The sequence below is a fragment of the Rhinoderma darwinii genome, chromosome 10 (assembly GCF_050947455.1).
Source record: "Rhinoderma darwinii isolate aRhiDar2 chromosome 10, aRhiDar2.hap1, whole genome shotgun sequence".
In the NCBI taxonomy this organism is placed as follows: domain Eukaryota; kingdom Metazoa; phylum Chordata; class Amphibia; order Anura; family Rhinodermatidae; genus Rhinoderma; species Rhinoderma darwinii.
Genome location: NC_134696.1, coordinates 42765148 through 42791579, shown reverse-complemented (window position 1 = coordinate 42791579; position 26432 = coordinate 42765148). Strand labels below are relative to the sequence as shown.

The following is a 26432-nucleotide window of genomic DNA, read 5'->3' as shown; positions in this document are numbered from 1 at the left end:
AAGGGTTTGCTTTATGGACTGGATTAATTAAAAAAAATATATATTTTCTTTTTGTTAGCCAACCCCTTCTTTGGGCAGCATTTATTACCTCTTACATCACCAGATTTACTATTATTAATTACAATGTGTTCATAATGTAATTTCTAAAACTGTATTTGCAACGAAATGCAAACATTCATTTAACGAAATGCCTAATATTGCAACTTTTAAAAAAAAAAACATTTTATCTACATAGTTATGGCAAAATGCACAAGCTAATCCGACAGCAAATAAGGTGGATAAAATATGCACAATATCCACCGATCAGCCATAACCTTAAAGGGAATATGTCGCTATAATTTTTTTTTTTTTCAGTTAAACAACTAGTATTTGAGTGATTACACATTGTTTTCATTTTTTAAATTTTTTCACAAGTCAGGAAATATTATAAATTAGATTCTAATAGAGGGAGCAGTTCCCAAAATTGCAGCATGGTCATTGTGGTAAAGCAACCTCATTGATTTATGCTGAAAATTTGGGGTGGACACACTCTCCTCTAGTGTCCTCACACAATCCCCCCTCCCTTATTCTGGCTAGTGCCAGGAGAAGGAGGGGTTTGAATGTCTTAAAACCTCCTACACTGTGTGCCGCCATTTTCTGAGCGACTGCACAATGTAGGAGGATTAGATACAGTGCTCAGCAGACAGTATCACACGAACATAATACACACATCATACACGAACATAAATTACCTGCCGCCTCCGCTGGTCTACGCTCCTATTCCTTGCACCTTCGTTGAACATGCGGCCGGAAGTCGTCATCTTACTGTCCGGCAGCGGCTTCTGGTCCACATGAAAATGCTAACGAGCTTCGTTTTTGTCTGTGTCATGCGCAGTTCACACACAGACGGCGTACGCATCAGAGAATGGAACGGCTCCCGTTCACATTCTCTATGGGGTTGTTAATCGACACATACAGAGATGAAAAAAAAAAATGGCAGCCCCCATAGAGAAGTAAAAGTTTGAATACAGTAAAAAGTATTAAGTGACAACACTAATAAATAAAATTTTTGTTTATATTTTTATTAAAAGCAATATAATAAAAAATAAAACAAAAATCATTACACCTTCCATTTAAAACCACCTTCCTGAAATTGTGTAGGGCCCTCTGGTTTGCCTATCAGCTCTGGCCCGTTGAGGCATGGAAGGTGAAGGTGTCCTGTGATATGTGGCACCAAGACATTAGCAGAAGATGCTTAAAATTGAGATCACCTAAATGCTAGGGTACAAGGTTTCCCAGCTTGCCTTTTTTCCATTGTGGCATCTCTTCCCCTGGTAAGCGATGTACTCATACCTAGCGATTCACATGATGTAAAAGATTCATCAGGCCAGACCACCTTCTTCTGTTGTGTTATGGTCCAATTCGAATGCTCTCACGCCTTTTTGTAAGCGTTTGGGCAGTGGAAAAGAGTCATCATTAGCACTCTGACCGCTCTGCGGCGATGCATCCCCAAACGCAGTAAGCTCTGTGTGTTCTGACACCTTTCTATCAAAGCCAGCAATAACTTTCTCAGCAATTGAAGTAGCTCTTCTGTTGGATCAGACCAGACGGGCTAGCCTTCTCTCCCCACATGCATCAATGAGCCTTGAGCGCGGATAATCCTGTTGCCGGTTCACCGATGGTCCTTCCTTGGACCACTTTTGGTAGTCACTAAACACTGCATTACGGGAATACCCCACAAGATCTGCCAGTTTTGAGATCCCCTGATCCAGTCGTACGGCCATCACAATTTGGCCCTTGTCAAATTTGCTCAGCTCTTTACACTTGCCCATTTTTCCTTCTTCCAGCCCATCAACTTCAAGAACTGACTATTCACTTGCTGCATAATATATGCCACTCCTTGGCGGGCACCAATGACATGATATAATCAATGTTATTCACTTCACCAGTCAGTGGTTTTAAAGGGAACATGTCACTATTGGTAGAGATACCAGGCTAGGGCTAAAATTACAACATTACCATGACTCGTGACATGATCTCAATGTATCCCTATGGGTGGGGGGGGGGGGACTATTGAATATCACAGCAATCCCTATTGCCCTTATAGGGAAACCATGATTATCTGTAATGTTGTGATTTTACATGCTAACTCAATGTTTTCCTATGGGGAACTGAGCAAAAATATGCGGTAATAGTTAATCCCCTGAAAATAATCCATGCAGGATTGTCAAGATATTTGTTAGGAAATTAAAAAGATTCAAAACATGTGACTATTATCAGATTTGGCATATATTGGATCTCCGTCCACTTTGTTGAAGCAGCCAAACCACATGTTTGTACTATGGTTTTTTCTAATGCTTCCTATTGAAAACCACATGAAGAAAAAAAAACACAATATTTTTTTGTTTCTTTTGCCTGTTAACATTTAAATCATTGGGGTAAATGCCTCAAATAACCCAAGTTAGGGCCCTTCTACATGGGCCAATGTTCTGGAGATTTGCTGCTGACATGATAGAAACGCGTGGGGACGAGCGATCGTACTAACGATCGCTCGTCCCCACACATTACTGATCATAGCTCCTTGTGAAGGAGCAAACGAGCGCCGATCAACGAGCTGTCTCGTTGATCGGCCCTCGTTTTTACGGCCCATATTGACCGGTGTAAAAGGTCCCTTACAGTCCGAACCACTTAAGACGTGTTTGAATGGAAATTCTTGAATTCTCTCTTACTCCTGATAACGTCTCTATATATAAAACAATAAAGCCTTTCTGTGTAACGTTAATAAAGTACCGGCTGCTTTCCTAATATGCATAATACATTAATAGCAGTGTATATAATGTGTATGTTCCAGTATAATCTGCTGTGAATACAAGTGCGCAGCTTATTCCTATATTAATGGTCAGAAGACTACATTGTTTACACAGCAGCGAATTAGTCGATTGAGTGATATGTTCCCAGCAACAAACTGGCAAGAAAACATTGCATTACTAGTGGCGGAAAGCCTACTGCAGCCCATTTCTGATAACAAATGAAGGAATAAGCAGTGCAGTTAGATGCTGCAGCACATTTGTATGTTCAGCACTATATGCATAGTATTAATGAGAGAAACCACGGCCGCCAATTCAGCCTTGTTAACCGTATATTCCCTGTGCGTCTGTTCCATCCATTTACAGTAATATTTTTTTGGGCAATGTGTAGTGCAATTAAGAGTAAACTAGAGTATTAATTGGTACCATAGTACTACAGGGTCCTAGTATTAAATATTCAGGTGCTACTGCACAGCCGTATAAATATATGAAGTACAAATGCTGCATGATTTTATAGGCCTCGTGACTAGAATACCACAGTGTGGTTGTAGTAATAAATGTTTTAATGGTACTGAACACTGATGAGATGTAATGTGCAGTACTTGGAGCTGTCAGGCCTTTTCTGCTGTGCTATTACAGTGAATGGATAAAATCCTCAGCCACCCCATTTGCATTTTCTACCCCCCATTTTCATCCGTCAGTGTAGAGACCCTTCTGACGGATCAATCTGAGTTCACTGGATGTACCATGTCGGGCAGATTGGTGCTGCAAGAAGGTCCTCTTAGCCCAGGCTGTAAATCATCTTGTGTCAGCCTCGGAGACGTCCTTCTTCACTAATGATCTGGCCAATCTATAATCAGGGCACCCATCATTTTTTTTCCGATTGATTACTAAACATTCTGTTAAACAAATATACCCATGCAATCCATTTGGAAGATGACCTCCAGACTGATTTCCATTATTACTCACTTCAGTGATTGTGCACTTGTCATGGATCACACGAGACCTCAGCCCCCAGGTTACAGTTTTAAATGAGAGGTCTTGAAGGGCGGTTCAATCGAGGGGTTATTCAGTCATCATCCATTTATAAATGATTCAATTTATATTAACCCTTGAATGTTTTGTTCATGGTCCAACATTGGATCCTAGTCTGGTCCAATGATTCGGTTTGGTAGATATACTTCGGAAATGACTTCCAACTGGGCAGGTCCTCCACCTGCCTTGTAGCTTCATTTACACGATCATGATCATCCAGTGCAAATGTAGAAGAGACAGGACAAGCACTCCATGGATATCAGAATTCACCAGAGGATGTCAACTGCAATATAAATCGCTTATTGCATAGATATACATAGTGTATATCTTTAAGGGAGGCAATTTCACTAATTCCTGCACATGAACTAATATCTTGCCCTGACCTTGAGTAGAATACTCCCTTTCCACCGGGCCACCCGTCAGCATGGACCTCTTTTGCCTTATGCAGAATATTTCCTCCAATTCCCGTCCAATCTGTAAACCACAGCTCGTATATTTTTGCATGGCACCAAAGGTGTTATATGCATTGCTTGGTGCCATGCTGCTGTAAGGGCCTGCTGGGAATTGTAGTTTTGCAGCAGCTGGAGAGCCACGGCTTGGAGACCCCTGTATTAGGGGTTAACCCAATATGTTTTTTTCTCTAATAAATGCACTATAATAGCAGCTATGTTATAAATTCAATACTGCTTGATTGTACTTGATTTTACTGCTTGACTACTACCCAACACTCCGTATAAGCCTGTCTTCGAGGAAGTCTATAAAATGCTACAGTATAAGTCGGCCATCGCGGAAAAACGCCGATAAAACGTTACCTCCGCTCAACGCTCCCAATTTTTTGCTCTTCAATTTTTTATTCTAAACCAAAATCTCCTCTTCCATTGCAGTACTGCTTATTCTGTCCTCTATAATGTATCTGAATTGAAAGTATTGTGAAGTAATGTCTCCGTAATTGGCAAACAGAAAGGATCTGATCTTCTTAAATTGGCAGGTAGTGGAATTTCCAGCGACTCTTAATGTGTAATTCATTTATTCAAACTTAATGTCCATTAACATTTTGCGAGAGCTCGTTAGCTTTAATAATGCATTTCTACCTTTAGCTTCAGCCACCAAAAGCCAGATTTAGATCAAAGAGATGAAGCTTCATCAGATAATAAGACTTCCTTGGCTCCTGATGTCTCCGGCCCTTCATGTCAGAGGTGGGAGCGCAGAGAGTAGTGGTCCTGGAATTAATCCACTGGAGTGCATCTCAATGTGACAAGAGATTCTTATTTTACACTGTATGAAATTCTAGAGTAATTTACTGCTTACAGGAAAATCACAAAACATTACGACACATACGCTGTCTATTGCATGTAAGGAAATAACGTCCTGAGTTTTGAATGACCATGTTTAATGGTTTGACAATGACAGGACATGATAAATCACCATATAAAAGAGTATAAACTGGGTAATATTGGAAGAATTATAATTCGGTCCTAGAGAACCGTTCTCAGGAACTGCGCCTGCAGGAGGCGTTGTTTCTTTACTTGTCCATACAAGCAGCTTTATTGCTATTATACTTCTATAATTCTTTATGGATTTATCCTACCTACTATATAGACCGCATGTGAATGAACAGCCCCTATCCTCTACAGCAGGGGTCAGCAATCTTCAGCACTCCTGCTGTTATGAAACTATAACTCCCAGCATGCACTGACAGCCAAAGGCTTTATTACTCCAGCCATAGAGTAATTTATTACTCCAGCCAAGTCTATCAGTGCCGAAGGTTGCTGACTCCTGCTCTACAGCAACGGGTCTGTAAAGAGTCCCTTTAAAATGTTATAGCAGATCTGTCAGACCTCTCATGCTACCCTATCTGAGGGCAGCATATGATAGAGGGGAGATACTGGGCTTGGGATATATAGATTTTCTATAGTATTTTCATGTAAAAGCTGTTTTAATGCTTCCAGGACTCCTCAAGAAAGCCTGTGAGTCCTTCTTCCTCCGCCCCGAGTGAGTGACCGCTGTACCTGTACGCAAGAAAAAATGTCAATCACTCTGTGTGGGTGGGGAAGCAGGACTCACAGGCTCTAACTGTATTCTAACAACATTTTTCATGAAAATACTGAAGCAAATCATTGAAAACTACAAATCTCCGAGCTCTGCGTCCCCGTCCCCCCTATTCTGCTCAGATACAGTAGGTAAGCATAGGAGACCTGACAGAGCCCTTTTGATAGTTTTATAGCAGAAACATTAGGTCTACAGCTCTCATTGAGGATCATGACCGCTGCAGTCCGGTTATAGCTTCTACCATATGTGCATGCACTCCAAGTAGAGTCCCTTCACCAACGCAGGACCCGTATTTTAATGACCTGGCGACCATCTCAATGCTCAATATGTCCTTCGTTGTCTCCAGTACATAAGTGACAAATATTTTGTACCTTTTATCGTTTGTTTGCTTATTTGGTTGGACTGAATTGCTGTTGTTTCCCTTTTTAGCACATTTCTCCTATAATCTTCCAGTGTATACGGTACTCCATTACTGTTTATATGACGTCCCCTCCCTACAAGTATCGTCCCTTCCTGCTCTTTGTCTTTGCCTCTGTTGTTCAAGGTCAAATAGGGACATCGATGGTACTTAAAACACTAATCCATCCCTATAGAGGAGGGCTGGTGTGTACGAGGCATCTCCGCTCTTCTCCCGAGCTGTGTTGTCCCCTCCCCCGTGTACAGCTCAGGACTGCATTGTGCACCCAAGCTGAGAGCAGCCCATTACTGGCCTGGCGCACACACTGTGTCTCTCCGTTATATATGACACTCGGACGGATGTATCAGTGTGGAACATGGCATAGATCTGTAGCTTCACCTCAGCATGAAGGCAAATGAGTTTCCTTCAGCCTGAGCTGCTTCAAGTGTGAAACTCGGTCTGCAGAAATAGATTTCATGTTACTGTGATATAAATCTGACCGGCTTTTATTTCCTCTCAGTCTTCTCTCTTCACATGCCGAGACCCTCATGTCAGATATCTAGGGCCTATCTATGCACAAAAATACATCACAGCTTCAACACCGTCAGGGTCCACGGTGGTAACTGAATCTACTATACATAACATGTAATGATTATTACTTGGTGGCCCGACCTTGTGACTTGCCGTTACATTTTACCTTTTCTGTCTCCTCTCTTTCGTCCCTACTTTCCCTTTTCTCTCTTGACTTGACTCCATTTATTTCCCCCATACCTTTTATTGGGAAGTTGTTCCTTTTCTTTATGTTCTTTAGATTTGCCATTCTTGATCTCATTCTCCACTCTATCTCCTTCCTTTCTACTACTAACTTCCACCACCTTATTAAATTCTTCTATCATACCCTGTCATTTTCTTCGCCTGCTGCTGTTCAGTCTTCAATGTCCTCCATGTCCTACACCCCTCTATGATCTGTAGCTAGAACACTCCCCAGGACATGGGCTTCAGCTCCCCAGGAATCGTGCTTGGTAGTTTACTGTGCAGAAATATCACATACGTACTGTATGCAGCCATACAATTGCTACAGTGTGTGATTTTGTTTAGGTAGAGAATATAGGAACCAAGATAGTATGTGTAAAATTTTATAGTGAAAATTGTAATTGCTGTTACCTCAATTTATGAATTATTAGCCACAATGAATGGTTAAGATGGCCAAATACATTCTGAAACTTTTTACTGAAAGATCTTTCAATCAGCAGAGATGGCTGATTCACCCATCAGCACATATTTTTGGCTCAGCCAAACGTGCATGTTAAAAGCTATGTAAACCTTTGATGGCCATTGTTTTTTGTTTTTTTAATAAACAGGTCAGTCAGTGCGTTTGGTGTAACTTTTTAATTAGTTTTTATTAAAAATGCGTTTTACTTTTTGAGATACAGCTGCTTTGTATTCTGTATGAGGAGCAGCTGTAAGTAGCGCTAAATCCTGTTCCCGTCATGTCCTCGGGACTGACGAGTTCAGTGTCAGCGTGTCCTGCATGTCTCTGACACACAGGATCCACCTGTATTCTATCACATATAAGAGAAGCACCTACCTATCACATATAAGTGAAAATGAAGCACCTACCTGTAGCTACACTTTAAGGAAAGATTTTGGTAGCGGCAGTAGCTCACCGGTTGCTCCATTTTGTAAATTGCAGCATACCCTACTCGTGAACCAGTTTTTATATGTGCACTACAACACAGGTTTTTTTTCTTTGTGATTGGTAAGCCATCCTACTATCAGCCCAGGTGCGCTGCCCTTGTGTAATGCTCCATATTTGATTACAAGCCCAAGGACATAGCGGGAAGAGACTTCAGTGACACCATATAGACTTGTCAGCAAAGGAGTTGCGCTCCAGCACTGCTGGAGAAGTTTGGCAGGAGGCAAGGGTGATAAATGCCTAAGACTATTATTAAGTTGGTGCAGGCTAACCCAACGTGCAGTCTAAGGAATCGCCCGTTCTTCACCCTTTACCACTTCAAGGAGCTATGGACTTTGCCGGTAAGATTCCCAGGCCATAGTCCCAAGGATAGTCCTCAATAGATTGTCGGGCTACAGATTGCAGGTATAAATAGTATTGTGGTCAAACATATCTGGGTTAGTAACAGGTGATCGGATCTGGTAATCTGCATCAGGAGGCTAGATCAGGATCAGGCACAAGAGTAATCTGATTAAGCGGCGTGAAGAGGAAAGTCGGGTAAACCACAGGGAACAATAGGAAAAATGCCAGGAAACTTACCAAATGCACTGAGAACCAAGCAAGGAGCTCCAGGGGACAACAAAAGGCATTATTTACAGCGCCTGAGGATTGATACTGCGGCAGAGCCGCGCACCGTGCAGAAAGGGGAGGTGTTGGTGTCACCTAGGCAAGGTACGCCACAGCTCCGGACCGAACCAACATGTGCCTTTTCGGGAAGATGGCATCTGCCCATATTCTTGGCACCATGAGTTAGGATGAGAACTTTGCCTCAAGCTGCATCCGTCCCTTGCTAGAGTGGGTGGTGGGGCAGCATTTTGGGATCCATCCTAGAATTCTGCACTGTCCCAGAAAAAGTTATCAGTTATAGCCGCTCAAGAAGATACTGTAGACATACATCAGAAAGCCTTGTCACTGTTTTATTAGTAAGCAACCTTTTTTTCCAACCTCAAAGTGAAGGCCAGAGGGCTGTCATTGATCATGTATGAACATAAGCAAGCGCATGCTACTGTAGATTTTCCAATGTAATAGTTGAGGAGAATGACCCCAAAAGCTGTAAGTCAAATGTTTGTATATGGTGGTAAAGTTTTATTAATAGCATTTCTTTTTTCTCTCTCTTTCAGATAAACCAGTGGTCATGGTATCGGTGGTTTATCCACAGGGTCTTACCAGGGAAGGGGAACCTCTGGAGCTATCCTGCAGAGCCGTTGGTAAACCCAGGTAATTTGTAGGTTGTGAGCTGTATAGTGGACAGCCATGTAAACTAATGTCTAACGGTCAATATGTAGTCAGGAGACCGTTCAGAACCACAATTGACAATTATGTTACCGAGCCTTGAGAATGCTCTTGTCACCTATTTGGTACCAACTTTTGCTGGATCATGTGTTGTTCATGTCCATTGGAATCGGTGGGAATTTCAGAAATCTCCAAGTAAGGGCACCAGTGGGTGATGAGCTTTATACTCTTTTATTTAGTTATGTGGTTATTTCATGATTTTTTAAGGCCGTTTCAGACAAGAGTAATACGGGTGCAATTTTCGTATGACGGACACAAATCCGGGCGCATCTGCGGGTCTAATGACCCAAGCTAACCGCATCATAGGGGATCTATGATACTGCTACTTAGGATCATTTAACCTTCAGTCTGGCCATGATTTGTGGGTACTCATATTACACTCTGAAACCAGCCTTAATATGTTTTTACTTATTAGTGAACTGATGAATAAAACCCATAGCAAACAAGTCATGCTCCACACTGTGCTGGACGCGTCGTATAATATAGTTGGATATGATGGATAATATCAGTTGTTGTTGTTGAATTTTCCCTAGAGCTCTCCACTTATGTGATGTGTGTTATTGTCATTTCTTTGGGCTTGAAAATTTCAGGGAAAAAAATGTAAACATATCTAGACTTTAGCACTTAAACCAATATCTTTTCATGATTGGTCGACGGAGACAAGAATCTGTCCATTCTCATTGAAATCCTCTGCTCTTTGCTCTGATTTACAGATAAGATACTAATTATAGATAGCTAGGTAGTTAAAGTGTGTGGATTTGACAAATAAATGTGTTAAGATGTGTTCTGTGGATGTCATTTTTGTCTCCTCTACAGAGAAGCAAAGGATCAAAAAAAATTATAGGGCAGAAATAGCAAACCATTACACTGGCTTTTACTGAATTGTTGTTGTTTTTTTGGAGTGCCGAAATGTTCCTGTCGTTTATATAAGGACAGATCATCTGGTGTCTAACCACCGACTCCTAAAAATAGTTTTTATTGTATAATATGTCTTAACTTTTATATCCTAATCGAAAAGCCTGCAAACCTTTGTGTAGAAAGAAGAGGTGTAGTAATATTAATACTTCTAGAAATAGACATGTTACGTACCATTGTCAACACAATGTTTTACACAAACATGTATCGCAATATTAACGTCTTGATGTTCTCCATAGACATAAATGGCAAAAATTGATGCTTTGATGTTTTCCATAGACATGTATAGCAACATTGATATTTGATACTCTCCAAAGATGTTTATAGTGACATTGACTCATTGATGTTCTCCATAGACCTAAATAACAACATTGACACTTTTCTCATTCAAGAGGTCTTAAGAGGATTTTATCATATTGATATTACTTATAGATTGAGTGATCCCAATACTTCTGTGTACACATACATTATACATAAAGGTATTACTAAAATAGTGATTGTATCAGAATTCCTCCTTTTGGCCGATAATATTCAGGGCTGATGTAAAATGCAAGTGTTCCTCTGCTGCCCTGCGGATCTGTTGTGTATAGGAGGCGATAATAGGCTCTTTTCTAATGCTTTCTATTGTAAAGAGATGCAATTGTGATAATACAACGCCTGATGTATTCTTATAGGTTCCCTTCCCTCCAACTGTACTGGTTTGGGTGGTACACTGCTGATTTTGCTGGGTCTGTACTGCCCAAATTAAGCAGTAGCTTATACTCTGCATTCTTCAACTTATTTCAGGTTTATGAGTCTGTCCGCCACCACATACACACTGTGACTGTCATGGGGTTTCTAACGCTCTTTAGACAGTCACAGTGGAACAGTGGGAGATCTAGTTTTCTTCTCTTCCGGCTATGTTATGGGAACACTGTGGCTGGCACCTATGGCGGCAATGTGGCTGGTGATCCAGTTTAGGAGTGGCACTGAAAAGGGATTTGTGAAAACTTTGAAACGGCATGAAGAGCATATGCCTATCCTAATACGGGGTGGTACTTATTATTGATTCGGGATGATGGAGAGTTTGAGGTTTACCAGTGGTAAAACTACATATTAAGTGTGTGCTAGCAGCAAGATTTTATACTTCTACATACAAAATACTCTACATTTATAAACCCCATATTGGCGCACGATAAAAAAGCCACAAGCGGATATTATAAAATTGCTGGCAGTGCTACATGTTAAATAGTGTTGTATATTTGGCCTCGTGCTCTATTTATAAACATTTGACATTCATGGAATGCTGTAAAAATAAATAATTGATTATACCCCTTGGTTGTGACACTGATATGGTGTGAGCGACATTGAGCAAGGTGTGACATTGACGATGACGTTGATGTGGCACTGGCATGTAGTGCATTTTTTTTTTCTTTTGAAATGCTTAATGTTGATACGTACAGATGAAAGAGAAAGCCTTGACAACAACTACTTTGTTTTAATTAACGTAGCTGTCTAACGTGCCTAAATGGAACATGATTCAATTAAAGTTTGCTTCATTTTTTTTTAAATTTAAATGTGTTTTGTATTAGGAGATGGATTGTCTAGTATATACGTGTAGTAAGTTGTCCATTACAATAATGAGGGTTGAAGGACATGCTTATTGATCTGTAATAATGGTAAAAATGTGAACTATATAAACGTGAACCAAATGATTGACCGTGATGATGAATGTAAAGAAAGGCTTGGCATGCAGATTAGCTGGCCATACGTGTAAAGAGTGTTTGCTATGAAATAAGCAGGAGACGATGGTACGGACTGTAGAAGTCTGCAGAAATCACACAAATTCCTCGTACCTCTTTTTATCTATTTTCTGATTACAGCAGTTCTTCTCTATACTTTTTACCTTGGAGCATATAACCTATTGCTTCTGATCTCGGTAAAGGGACCCTCCTGTGTGAGCCTGAGTGGGGAGTTGCTAAGTAAGGGCAGCAAAGACAGCCTATCCATGTATTACATTATTCATTTGAATGGCCGACACGTAATACTACATGCAACTCGTGGCTAGCCAGAACCTATTGATAAGAGCTGATTGCTACGGGTTCAGGAGGTGAACCCACTGCAATCAGCTGATAGCAAGGTGGTTATTCTATGGTCTCGTGCACATGACCGTATTGGTTTTGCGGCCTTCAAAACCACGGGTCCCTTGTGGTCCGTCGGACCGCAAAACAAACTTGTTGTTCGTCTGTGTGTCATCCAGATTTACGGATCCACAACAATTCACCAATCTTGGCTAATCCGCAAATCCGGCCTGTATAATGACTTGTCCTTAGTTTTTGCGGTCTGGATTTGCGGCCCCCACACCGATCCGTGTAAATCACGGTCGTGTGCATGGGGCCATAGAAAAGAATGGGTCTGCAATTTATCCGGTCGTGTGCATGAGACCTAAGAGAACGGGTAGTCTTCATGAGACAACACCTTCAAATTAAACAAACAAAAGATGGAATGTAAGATGGAAAAAGAAAAAGGGACAACTTTACAAAATAGTCCTGACTAATTATAGCTTCTTTTTTTGTATATACAGCTCCTATGCGAACCTATGTGTCTCAATAGTTACAGACTACAAACAATCTTGTGTAGTCTGACCCTGCTGTCATGTCTTAAAACAATATCTGTTACCCCATCACTCTTAACTATTTTTATTTAAGACTTTTGACAGTGCCGTGCGAAATTCACCCCCTTGGTGTTTTTTGTTATATTACAACCTGGAATTAAAATGTATTTAAATTTTATTTTATGTAATGGATCTGACAAGAGTCCAAATTGTAAAAAAAAAATACCTTGTTTAGAAAAATTAAAAATAACTAAAAAACTGAAAACTTGTGAGTGCATATGTCTTTACCTCCTTTTGCTATGAAACTCCTAAATGAGGTCTGGTCAAACCAATGAACCTCAGAAGTCAGTTAGGGGAATAAGGTCCCCATGTGTTCAATCAACAGTGTCACATGATCTGTCGCATGATGTCCGTATAAATACACCTGTCCTGAAAGGCCCCGGAGTCTGCAACACAACTAGGCGACATGAAAACCAAGGAGGTCTCCAAAGAGGTCAGAGACAAAGTTCTGGAGAAGTATAAATCAACGTTTAACCTCCCACAGAGCACTATTAACTGCATTATAACAAAATGGAAATAATATAGCACAACCACAAACCTGACAAAAGAAGGCCACCCACCAAAACTCACAGACCGGCAAGGAGGGCATTAATAAGATTCAACAAAGACACCAACGATAACACTGAAGGAGCTTCAAAGAGCCACAGCGGAAATGGAAGTATAAGCCGTACACTACACAGAGTGGGGCTTTATGGAAGAGTGGCCAGGAAAAAGCCATTGCTTAAAGAAAAACAAGAAAACGCGTTTTCAATTGGCCAAACGTCATGTGGCAGACTCCCCAAATACATGGAAGAAGGTTCTCTGGTCAGATGAGACTAAAAATGTGTGACGCGAACCCAACACTTCCCATCACCGAAGAACACCATTCTTATTGTGAAGCATGGTGGAAGCAGCGTCATGCTGTGGGGAGGCTTCTCAGCGGTAGGGACTAGAAAACTGGTCAGGCTTAAAGGAAAATGGATGGCAGTAAATACAGGGCAATTCTTGAGGGAAATCTCTTTCGGTTTGCCAGAGATTTGAGAATGGGTTGGAGGTTCACCTTTCAACAGGACAATGGCCCTAAATATATTAAGGGGGTTAATACTTTCGCATGGCACTGTAAGTTGTTTAACTTTTATGGTAGATTTATTGAAGCAGTAAAAAACAGTTTTGAAAGTTCACTTGGTTTTAAGGAAAAGTATAATTCACAAATTGTTAAACCGTTTTCTGCAAACAATCACCACAGGTCCAACTCCTGGAAGTTCCTTTCGCCACACACCATGTAGTAATATATGCCATCCATTTAAATGAATGGCTGAACTTGTAATACATGGGTTCGCCAGGTCCATCAGAGTAGAAGTTGCCCTTAGCGGCTCATAAAAGAGGAGTCCCAAGTGGGAGAAGCCTCTTTTTATAGGTCAATGTGTCCTAATAGGATGGACATGGGTTGTATTAATTTAATGAAACCTAAATTACTTGTCCTCTAAGGACACTGACCATAGATATTTTTGTTTACATGCACTTTGAGGGTACGAACACACACAGCGTAGTCAGGACGGATGTGCTGTGTAGCGTATCCACCCTGAACACCGTAGGGAATGCTGCCCGAAAAATCGCATCACATTGTGCGCCGGAAAATAAAAAACGTTCATACTTACCCCCTCCCTCTACTCTGCGCGTGGTCTGGCCTCCTGGGATGACGTTACAGGCCATGTGACCGCTGCAGCCTGTGATTGGCTGCAGCGCTCACATTGGATAAAACGTCATCCCAGAAGGCTGGATTGTAGAAGTAGCAGGGAACTCTGGGTAAGTATAACTTTATTATTTTTGCGGCAGAATCACTGTGATTCTGCCGCAAATATCGCAACACAGACTACTTTGTTGCGGGTTTAAGCACCCCATTGAATTCAATGGGAAAACCTGCAACAGAAGAGCTGCGATTCCGCAGCATTAATTGACATGCTGCGGTTGAAGAAAGTGCACCGCAGGTCAATTTATGCGCGGTTTTTTTCCGGCTGCATTTGTGTGGGGACGAGATTTGTTGAAATCTCATCCACACTGCTACTACTGTAATACGCTGCGGATTTTCCGCAATTTATCTGTTCCGGAAAATCTGCAGTGTTTACGCCGTGTGTGTTGGTATCCTTAGCGCTTGAGCAGACCTACTTCATGTTTTCTACAAATGGCACTTTTATAGCTAAAAGGTTTGATCTCATTTTCAATATTTTTCAATATATAGATTTATATGTTTTGTATTAATAAATATTAGGGCCTATGTGCACGAGAAACTCAATAAATCAAGTATAATTCAACCAAACAATGGTTTACAGAAACTAATGAAAAACAACAGTAATAGCTGAATAAAATGATCTTCCCGCATACTACTAAATCATTTCCATAGGTGCTCGCCGCTTGTCATGCTATGAACGTCTATAGTCATTTCTCCATGGTGAGAGAAAATCTCACGTTGTTGTTATCTTTGCAGACCAGAGAAAGTCACGTGGGTGAGAGTAGACGATGAACTTCCTGACCATGTCCTCATTGAGGATGAAAAGCTCTACATCGGCAGCTTAAACAAGACAGATAATGGCACGTACAGGTGCGAGGCCTCGAACAACGTGGGCAGCTCATCAGCCGATTACACTCTCTATGTGTATGGTAAGTAATCTAGTCACAGTAACGTAGTATTTATCATACTTCTACCGATGACATCAGGTCTCCATAAGAGTAGAGAAAAATTGGATTTGCTACCCATGTAACTAACTTTATCATTTCGTTCATATTCTATGAAGCAAAAAAAAGTTCAAATTTGATTGGTTGCCATAGACCACACCCCCTGCGTCCTTGACATAAAAACCTCTGGATTTTGACCGTAATCCTTGTAGCCTTGTCATTTTATAATTTTTTTTTCTGATTTATGTAAAACTAATGGTGCATCCACTCAACTGTAATTTATTCCTTGTGTCATCTAGATATTTCATGCCAAATTAAAAGAATGCATCCCATTGGGGGATAATAGGAAAACCTTTTTCTATGCTCTAATTGGGTGCGTTCATGTGTTTGGCAAGAAACTGCAGATGAAACAATGAACAAAAATAATCATTATATTACAATTGGGTCCACACTACTGTGTAATTGGTTTTGGTGCTAAGTGGAGGGGTTTAAAAGCCCAAAATCATAAATCCACTGCACTCAAATATGGAGAGTTAGTCGATGTTTAAACATAATGGGGGAAATGGATTAAGACTACGCCAATTTTAATAAAAAAAACTATTAAGAGTTGCAACAAATTTAAGAGCCACTCGTCTCTTATTAAATTTGTCGCACCTTCTGCTGTTCATGGGACACTAAATTAAATCTGTGCCATCCAGGAGCTAGTGTAAACTTCTGCTATAATTTCAGCAGCTTCTGGCGTCAATTATAGTAGATGCGTTGGGGCTTGTGTGGCCACGCCCCTTCCGCTAAGCTCTGCTCACTTATTAGCGTCGAGAGCTAGGAAAACAACCCAAAAGTCAAATTTTTCGGGATGTTTACGATATTTCTACACCCAAAAACTTCCCCCGTAATATTTATTCATAGTAAGTGAATACAGACAGATATTTATTCTCAATGTTTGCATCCGAGCTTGGATTTTTCTCGAATATCTGTGGTGTAATCACGTACTGTGACGCTGTTTTAAGAATGGAAAATATAGTCATGTAAATGTACCCTAGAGCCCAGAATCTCAACCTGTTATACATGTACCCCAGGGTGGTACATGCCATGTCTATGGAGAGTACTTCTGCTGATGTTGTGCTTTTAATGTGCAGCACAATGTATCATCTTAGCCTGGTGGCTATTTTGGAGTAATTTATTTGGGTAGGGGGACTTGGATTTAAAGCCATGAGAAACACTGCCCTATAGCACACAAAAAAAAATCACCAGTAAGTATAAACTCTGGTTTCCAACAATTTCATGTAAAAATCTCACTTCTCCCACTGACTTTTGTGTTGCTCAAACTGAATGACAACTGGCCACCACTAGGTTTATAGCCACTTCAATCCAGGTTACTTATACAATCTGCATATACGTGCATAAATTGCCCTGTAAATACTTATTGACCCTTTGCACCCTACCAGTTGGATATCCAAAATGCATATCCATTTTTTTTGTGAGATCATCAGAATGGTCGCAGGTGATGTTGGACATGTGCAGTTTGCCCACTTATAGTGGTTACAGCATTGTGTATAGTACTGTAGTGACATGATCTTAAAAGGCAGTAGAGAAGAATAGACACACTTCATAGGGGGGTACTTTAATAAAACATAAAGATAATGCAATATGTGCTCAAATTAACTGGTTATGCAAAAGGAGGGTGTAGAGGACTTGTTCACCGTGCAGTAACCTCTTTACTCTTCCATGGCTGCCAGCATCTTGCCGACATGTAAAAATAACTTATGGCGCAGAAAAAAGTGGTGATTGCTGGAGGGTGCACTAGTGCATTATAACCTGATATTGTCTGAGGAACTGGGATTTACTGGCTCAAAAATTGTTCTAAAGTACCAGTGCACCCTCCTGCAACTACCACTTTCTTCCGCAGCTGATTAGTGATTTTAGGAAGAGAATGAAGGTTGACGTGCAGTGGAAAATGCAGGATCTCTGAAAGAACCGATTATGTTCATCGTTAAACCCATTCTATTTCTAAAGTTTTCCCTTTTTTTTTTTTATAAGATTATGTAATTTTCTTACTGTTAAAGCGTTTTTTTCACCAGATATATTTATTGCACATCAATATTTATCAACATCAAGAGGCTGCGCCATTCTTCCAAGTGCGGTGTGGCTTTAGCTCTTATTGCCTGCAGTCTGCTTCATTCAGAAGTCACCAGGAACTCCCACCGATCCTGAGAATGAAGGCACTGCAACGCTGATTTAGTGATGCATCCCCTTCTAAGTTTTTCCCTGCAGAGGAGCTCTCCCAGCCACCTGGCTGTGCAGGGAACTGAAGCCGGACCCATTCACAGCGGGTGGCCGGAGCGCTGCTGTGCAGGGATAAACAGTGGAGACTGCGGCACCTTCATTCTCCCGATCGGTGGTGGTTCCCATTGGTAGGTGCCATATCAGAAAGTGATGGCATATCCTAGAAATTTACTATCACTTTATAAGATGGGAATACGCCTTTAAGGGGTTGTCCACTTAAGATAACCCCTATAATTAGTCAGGTTTCCCTTTATTTAACAACTGTAATTACCAGGGGAGCTGTTATCGCTGGGGGAGCCGCTACTGCTGGCCTTATGGCTATAACTGATAGACTTTAATTAAGGATAAAGAGGGTCAAACACACTATTAGGTTTAGGTTGGCAAAGATTTTTTTTAAATTTACTTTTTTATGCTGTATATCCCTTAAATGGTTACAAAAAGATCTTTGTGGGACGTTATCATTTTGCCCTCCATAACTGAAGCTGCTATGATAAGCGGTGTAATGCACCCCCCTATATTGACACACATCCCAATCGCAGGACATCCGGGCCTAATAAGACTCTTCAGCTTGGAGACCATGACTGTACGGTGCAGATAGGAACCAAACTGATACCAGATTATACATTTGTTATTGTGTAGGGACATGCCAGGAGCAAAGGGGGATTTAGGAAAAAAAGTTGTAGTTGTCCTTCCTAAACGGGGACATTTTAGAGGTATAGCGATTGGGCAATCCCAGCACTTTTTGTCTGCAGTAGTATATATCCATGAGACCCAAGCACCATTGCATTTCATCATAATGCATACACTATAAGTAAATATACCCGTAAAGAACCAAGTGCTCGTAGATAGATAGATAGATAGATAGATAGATAGATAGATAGATAGATAGATAGATAGATAGATAGATAGATAGATAGATAGATAGATAGATATGAGATAGATAGATATGAGATAGATAGATATGAGATAGATAGATATGAGATAGATAGATATGAGATAGATATGAGATAGATATGAGATAGATATGAGATAGATATGAGATAGATATGAGATAGATATGAGATAGATAGATAGATAGATAGATAGATAGATAGATAGATAGATAGATAGATAGATAGATAGATAGATAGATGGTACTGAGGGCTGAAACTTTAAAAAAGTTTAATAAAGTAAAATATAATCTTACTGCAAGTGCTGCCTTCATCTTGGATTTAAAATTTAGAGTCCTGCATCTGTTAAACAGGTGGGAAATGTGTTTTAGGTTTTTCATACATAAAAATGTTTGCTTTATTATATGAATAGCAATGTGAAGGAGAGCAGGTATAGTTCTTGTTCTCAAAACATGAAATGAAGATAAGTAAATTAAACAGTGACACCTAGTGGCCAAACTTTATGAAAAAATGCAACTTTTAATTCCCTTTTAAACTTTACACACCTTTCATGTATAAGTTTCTGAAGTATAAATGAACTGTATTGTCTTCTATTAGCTTACGTATATTAAAATATGAATTTAACTTTTGTCAGATGTAAGTTCTTCCCCATAGCACTTCTATGCATGACAGGTCTTGATAGAAAATATGCACGCGGTGGCTTTCCATTTGGTTTCTATACTTTTATGTAACAATGACATGTATGAATATAGGTCTACCACACACAAGCAGTGCATAGCAAGACTCCGTGCCACATTAAGCTGTCACTTTGTCTTCTATTTGTCTTTGTCATCTTGACAGTGACACCATTCTGCAGCCATATTCCCTGAGCACTCATAAAAGTACTGTCTGTAATTAAGGGTTTGATGTATTAATTACAGACAGGCCGGCTCGGGGAGAGATAAAGGGACTTCCAGATGTGCCTGTGATTGGAGGCTGACATCCTGCTAACGTCTCCTATCACACGCGGAGTACACGCGCAGCACTCCCTGCTCACTCTACCTTCCTCGCGAGTTCAAAGCCAGATTACTTCTCTGCTTCTCTTTCATCAGGGCCTAGGGAACGATGACTCATTAACAGGTGGCAGCAGAAACATGAAAATGCTCCCCAATTTAACACCTTATTGTTTATTTTATCACTTGGGAAGCGTGGAGTGAACAGCTGGGTTATTATGAATGCGGCCATGCCTCTAATACAATGATGATGGTGTCACCATTGTACAAATACGCTATAAGTAGTAATAGGACCAGAGGGTGGATCTCGCTTATTTTCTCACTTTACTACTTGGCCACGTTCACACAAGGCGACACAGGTTTGTGTTTCCTAAAGACTAGCTTCATTTCAAAATCACGTCTCCGTCATTTAATAACAGTAAAATACCTTATAGCCCGCTACTTTGCATTTGTTGACTACATTATCTGTAGATGAAATAGCTGGTAGTTAATTTGTGGAGGACTACCCATAATACAGGCAGGAAGTTGCAAGGGGTGATTAGTTCTAACAAACTTGGAGGACAGGGGCGAAAAATAGGAAGACGAAGGGTCAGATTAAAAAGTGAATAAAAATAAAATGGATGGTATATAATATAGGGTGGGCTGTTTTGTATTATTACATAACGTCAGTATTTGTGTGGAGGCTTTGACCACACCACTTTTGCAGCTTAGTTTACCTTGTTTGTGCTGCAATGCTGGGGGCTTTTTTTTTCTTTCTTTTTATTAAGAACAGTACTGATGTGTGTGTAAAAAAAAAAAAAGTCTGTCTATATATATATATATATATATATATATATATATATATATATATATATATATATATATACATATACACTTTCATTCCATTTTCCATATCACAGATTTTTCGCAATAAACGCTTGCTGAAGTTGTAGTTTAAAATGCAGTTTGTCAGTGGGACTCCAGAAAGTCACTTCATTGTGACACAGTAATGCTCCTTATGAATGTGCTTTACTTTTTCTTTTGTAATTATTAATGGGGTTGTCCCTCTGCTGATTATATGATCGCTGCTGGTCTGGCATTTGAAATCCCCCGGCGATCACCTTTGATCCCCAGGGACGTTGCAGCCCATGTGGTCTTACATGGCGCCTGTTCAAATGAATACACATCCATGTAATACATCGTTGGACGAATACTGCAAAGTGGAAGCCGCTGATTCCAATGGCTTTGTTTTAGCTATTAGGCTGGGTTCACACGAGCATGTTACGTCCGTAATGGACGGAACGTATTTCGGCCACAAGTCCCGGACTGAACACACTGCAGGGAGCCGGGCTCCTAGCATCATAGTTATGTACGATGCTAGGAGTCCCTGCCTCTCCGTGGAACTACTGTCCTGTACTGAAAACATGATTACAGTATGGGACAGTTGTCCCGCAGCGAGGCAGGGACTCCTAGCGTCGTACATAACTATGATTCTAGGATCCCGGCTCCCTGCAGTGTGTTCGGTCCGGGACTTGCGGCCGAAATACATTCCGTCCATTATGGACCCAACATGCTCGTGTGAACCCAGCCTTAGAGAGGGATCTTGAGCAGGGGACCTCTATGGACTCTATTATGTCCATGTGCCATAATAGGGCATGAAGTCTGAGGTTGTCCTGATGGGACAACCCTTTTACATACATAAATTACTGCAGCAAGCCTGCCATTAGAGGACCAAACTGAAGACTGATTTATACAAAAATTACGTTTAATGGGATCTGTATGAATCAGTATTCAGTTTCTTCCTCCTAGTGGTATGCAATGAAACAATGAGGGAGATTTATTAATATTGGCGCAACATCGAATCGGTGCACAGTGTCTTCCCCAGAGCTGTGTGCGCTATATTCTTCAACAGGGTGTATGTTCTATTGAATAATATGGCGCAGGTTTAAAACAGCCACGGCTCGAAAAAGTTTATAAAGGAGTCACACGCATTCACAATTTATCGTCACCATAAATGCGGCGTTCCACCAGAAAACTTAACTAAGAACCATATTACATTTTTATTTAGTCTTTTAAAGGCATGTAACGTGGCAGTGGCTTGTTTAATCAAAGCAGTAAAACCCCGTCGAGTGACATCGATACATAAATCCCAATATACCTGCATGCTATTATATATTTGCCCATATCACAGCATTTTCGCCGCTTCTATCGAGATATATATTTCGCTAACAGCAAGCAGCACCTCTCGCACCAATTCTACCTTTTTTTCTTGTGATTAATTAAAGGCAAATTTTCCATGATACCAATCGTTGAAGACAAACACACCTACACACGGGGAAAACATCAAAAAAGCAGCTTGTTAGTTTTTACAATCCCAACGTGTTCTAGTCTTGCAGTTAATTCCCAGAATCACAAATTTGCTTTCATCTTTGAATGGCCTTTACTATCTGCTACTTCTTATACTCTGGAATGAGGACAGTTTTGGGCACAATCTGCTCTACATTTCTGATTCACTAATTTTTCTTAGTACATCTACCCATTAGCCAGTCATTTCAGTCTGTCATTTATAATCCTAAAATACCGAACGTAACCCGCTCTGCTAACAAAGACAGAATAAAGCGCAGTGTAATAAAGTGCTGGGATATGCCCAGATTAATTAATTGATTTTATTATATAAATCACACAATTAAATCCAGTGTTACAGGGAAAATTCCCAACGGTATATATTGGAATAAGACAATTAAAAACTGACAATGTTGTCAAACTGACCGACTATGGGAGCCACTGCTGTGCAGAACTGGTACCAGTAGAAATTAGTGTACTCCAAGATAGTTTATTCTAGGTGCAGGCTGGTATGGCATTTTATTAAATCGATTTAAAGGGAAGGTGCCGCTTCACAGTCATTTTATCTATCATTGTGTCTACAGGAGCTGTAGATACAAAATCTATCGTTTTTTGTCTACAGCTCCTATGCAGACCTATATGTTTCCATGGTATGAAACAACAAACTATCCCTGTGTAATCTGATCCTGCAGGCTTATTGCCATCCATCCGTCCGCTTCTTCTTGCTAACCTTCCAAATGTAGTGAGTAATAATGGGCGGACAGATGGAAGGGAATATGACTGTTGGCTCTGACTACACTGTTGGTTGTCTGTAACCATGGAGACACATATGTGTGCATAGGAGCTGTAGACACAAAATAATTTTTTTTAATTACGATTTGCAAAGTTGCTTCATTTTTTTTATTTTAGATGCATTGCGACAATAGAAGAAATGGTTGTGAAAGTGGATATAGCCTTGGTCATTTAAAGAAATATTCTGTGTAGGAGATAAAAATCCCCCCCGTCCAGCACCTTTAAAATCACATTATTAAATAAAAACTTAAAAACCACTCCACAGTGCTGGGTTCTAGCTGCACTCTTCCGCTGTTGAGCAGTGGAGTGATTACAAGATACTGGCTCTTCTTATCAATGTGACTTACAACACTGGTATTTAAAGGGAATGTGTCGCTAGAAATTATTTTTTTCAGTTAATTATTATTTAAGTGATTACACATTGTTTTAATTTTTTCACAAGTCAGGAAATATTATAAATTAAATTCTAATTTCTAACATTTCCATGTGCTGGGCACTAGAGGGAGCAGTTCCCAAAATTTCAGCATGATCAATGTGGTAAAGCAATCTCATTGATTTATGCTGCAAATTTGGGGTGGACACACTCTCTCTAGTGTCCTCACACAGTCCCCCCTCCCTTATTCTGGCTAGTGCCAGGAGAAGGAAGGGTTTGAATCTTCAAACCTTCTACACTGTGTGCCGCCATTTTCTGAGCGACTGCACAGTGTAGGAGGATTAGATACAGGGCTCAGCAGACCGTATCACACGAACATAATACACACATCATATACACGAACATAAATTACCTGCCGCCTGCGCTGGTCTACGCTCCTATTCCTTGCGCCTGAACATATGGCCAGAAGCCGGGGCCGGAAGTCGTCACCTGACTTCCGGTCCACAAGAAAATGGCGCCGGATTTTGCTCTGCGAATGAGCTTCGTTTTGGTCTGTGTGGGAGCGGTGCATGCGCCATTCCCACACAGATGGCGTACGCTACTGAGAATGGAACGGCTCCCGTTCGCATTCTCTATGGGGTTGTATGTGCCGTATTCCATCTCTATGTGTCGTTAATCGAAACACATACAGAGATGAAAAAAAATATGGCATCCCCCATAGAGAAGTAAAAGTAAGAACAATGTAAATAGTAGAACATGAGAACACAAATAAATAAAATTAATGTTAATATCATATTAAAAGCAATATGATAAAAAATTCATGACACCTTCCCTTTAACAGCACGTAGATCCAGCGTGGTCACCAGTTGGCCTCGTCCTTTGTTGCTGAGCAGAGGTTTGAGAGCACTGGCTCCCTGATGAGTATTTACAGTAAGGAACTCCATTTTCTTACTGTAAAAATGTGTGAACACCCGGGAGATGACCTAGTTATCCAAAGAAGTCAATGGAAATTGACAAGCGCACAACAGTAATATAACATTTTTATTGACTCCTATGGGGATATAAAAAAAAAGTTATATAAGTAGAATCTCAAGTTGCTCAGGGCATCACACAGCATTGTTTCGTTTTAAGATTTCTATATAGATATTTATATACTTGGAAACAGGTGGGCGGAACAAATATTTAATAACTCTTTAGACCTTGTTCACACGGCTTTCCAAAAAAACAACGTGTAAACGTGTCAAAAACGGTAGCGCTTTTTTGGCACTTAATTAGGAGTCCCATTGACTATTGGCACGTTTGGAATTAGGCACATTTTTTGGCGCGTATATCGCGCCAAGAATTAGCCTGCCGCTTCTATTTTTACACGACGCATTTTTTAAACGCGCGCACGTGAAAAAAAACACGTCGTATGCACTACAATTGATGTCAATGGGAAGTTTAAAGCATGCATAAAACACGTCAAATACACACCGTGTGAACAAGGCCTTACGCCGGCTATCCACATAACAGAATGATTGACCGCAATGCGTAGGAACGATCCCGCCAGCAACAGTAGAGACTAAACTGGCCGATTAAGGAGTCTGTTTTAAAGATTCCTGGCTGGCTGGGGCAGACGAATTTGTCCAATCATGCCGTACACATATTTTCAGCAGACAGAAGTCGGCCATCGCGAATGAACATTCTTGTAATTTTTTTTAAATTATGTTTGCCCAACTTTTATCTGATGTGTATGGTTAGCTTTAGGGCTCATGCACATGAACGAGCCCAGTGTGTGGAAGCCAAATGGCTCCTTAGTACAGAGCCACATATCCTCCGTGCATTGCCGTACAGGCCCAGTCAGGTGCCGTAAGTATGTCGATATTCTCAACTAGAAGTAATGCCTCTAGGGAAGAATACTTCTGTACATACGGATTCCGATGGAGCGTGCCATAATTAATTTTTTTCAATGAAAGAAAAAGAATGAAAAAAAGGTACGGTTACGTGCTGCCAGAAAACGAAGAGCAGGGACTTCCATCGTGCAGGATCAGTTGTAATCCACAAGTGAAGTCTCTTCTCTTCATTTTCTGGCAGCGCATACCATACCTTCTTTTTTCATTTTTTTTCCTTTATTAAAGTTTTCCTGTCGCTCATTCCTGCCATAGAATCGGAGGACCGCAGCAGCCTACCCTGTACACTGTCACTAGAGTTGTGCCTACGATTGCACAACTCGAACCGGTGAGCACTTATTTGGCTCTTGGGCAGCATATGTACTATATTCCTGGCTATGGTGCGCTGTGTCTTTCTGTCAGATTTGTAAGGAATGTATGAAATCAGTCATACAGCGGTACAGCAGAGGCCTCATGCACCTTTATGGAAGGCCGAGTACGGCTCTGAAAAATGGAGTTGTAATACAGCCGTGTGCATGAGCCCATCAGCTAGATTCACACATGTCGTTTTTCAAGCCAAACACAAAAGCTACAATTCCAAAAGAGAAGTAGAAGTTCTTTCTTTTGGCTTTTTCTTCCTCTTAGATCTACTCATTTGTCTAAAACTGTATCAAAATTGAATCCAGCCTAAGACGGGGCTACCCACAGACATTTGTCACACAACTGCTTTTATATCAACTGACCAGACATGTCTCTTAAGCCAATGCCCGTGTTCACATGTACTTGTGTATCAGGCAATTACATTTAGCAGCCTGTGGCCTGCAGACACAATGGTGCTCATATTATGTGATGTCTGACTGGTTCAGGGTGGCAGTGCCGTGGTGAAAACGAACTCATACAGTCAATCATTACCCCACTACCTGTACTTTGAGGGAATTTCCAGTCCATGCCTTTACCATCTACTTGTCCATTTGTGCATTGCATGTCATTCCCCCCAAATAACTCCCCTTTTCTAGTGTAACAAAACCTTTTATTCTACTGTACCCATATTACCACCCTTTTTTTTTTACATATCTGAATTGCATCCTCTAGTTGGGTTCCATCCTCCATAACGGATTCTTGCTTCATGGGTGCAGCCCCGTTGCATTGTTCTCTACCATACCCCAATTTGTCTGTTACCAGACAGTTCAGTCTGTTCGGAGACGAGACTTTGTGGTCACCGAGACTGGAAATTTTCATCTGATTGACAATGCAGAGCGGACATACACTATCTTCCCAAAATTATTTGGACACCTCACATCACACCTTTATCAGCTTGTTGGACATCCCATTCTAAATACATGGGTGTTAATATGGAGATGGGCCCCCCTTTTTTGCTGCTATAAACGTCCTTCACT

The 26432-nt window shown here is 40.7% G+C and overlaps 1 protein-coding gene across 5 annotated transcripts in view; it reads left to right on the top strand.

The window, feature by feature from the left end:
- CADM1 (cell adhesion molecule 1) overlaps positions 1–26432 on the top strand; it is a 228313-nt gene that overhangs the window by 157842 nt on the left and 44039 nt on the right. For all 5 annotated transcript variants that reach the window (XM_075839793.1, XM_075839791.1, XM_075839790.1 and 2 more), the window contains 2 exons: positions 9124–9220; positions 15328–15500. In XM_075839793.1, coding sequence (XP_075695908.1) covers positions 9124–9220; positions 15328–15500 — 270 coding nt within the window. The remainder of the gene's footprint in view (positions 1–9123; positions 9221–15327; positions 15501–26432) is intronic.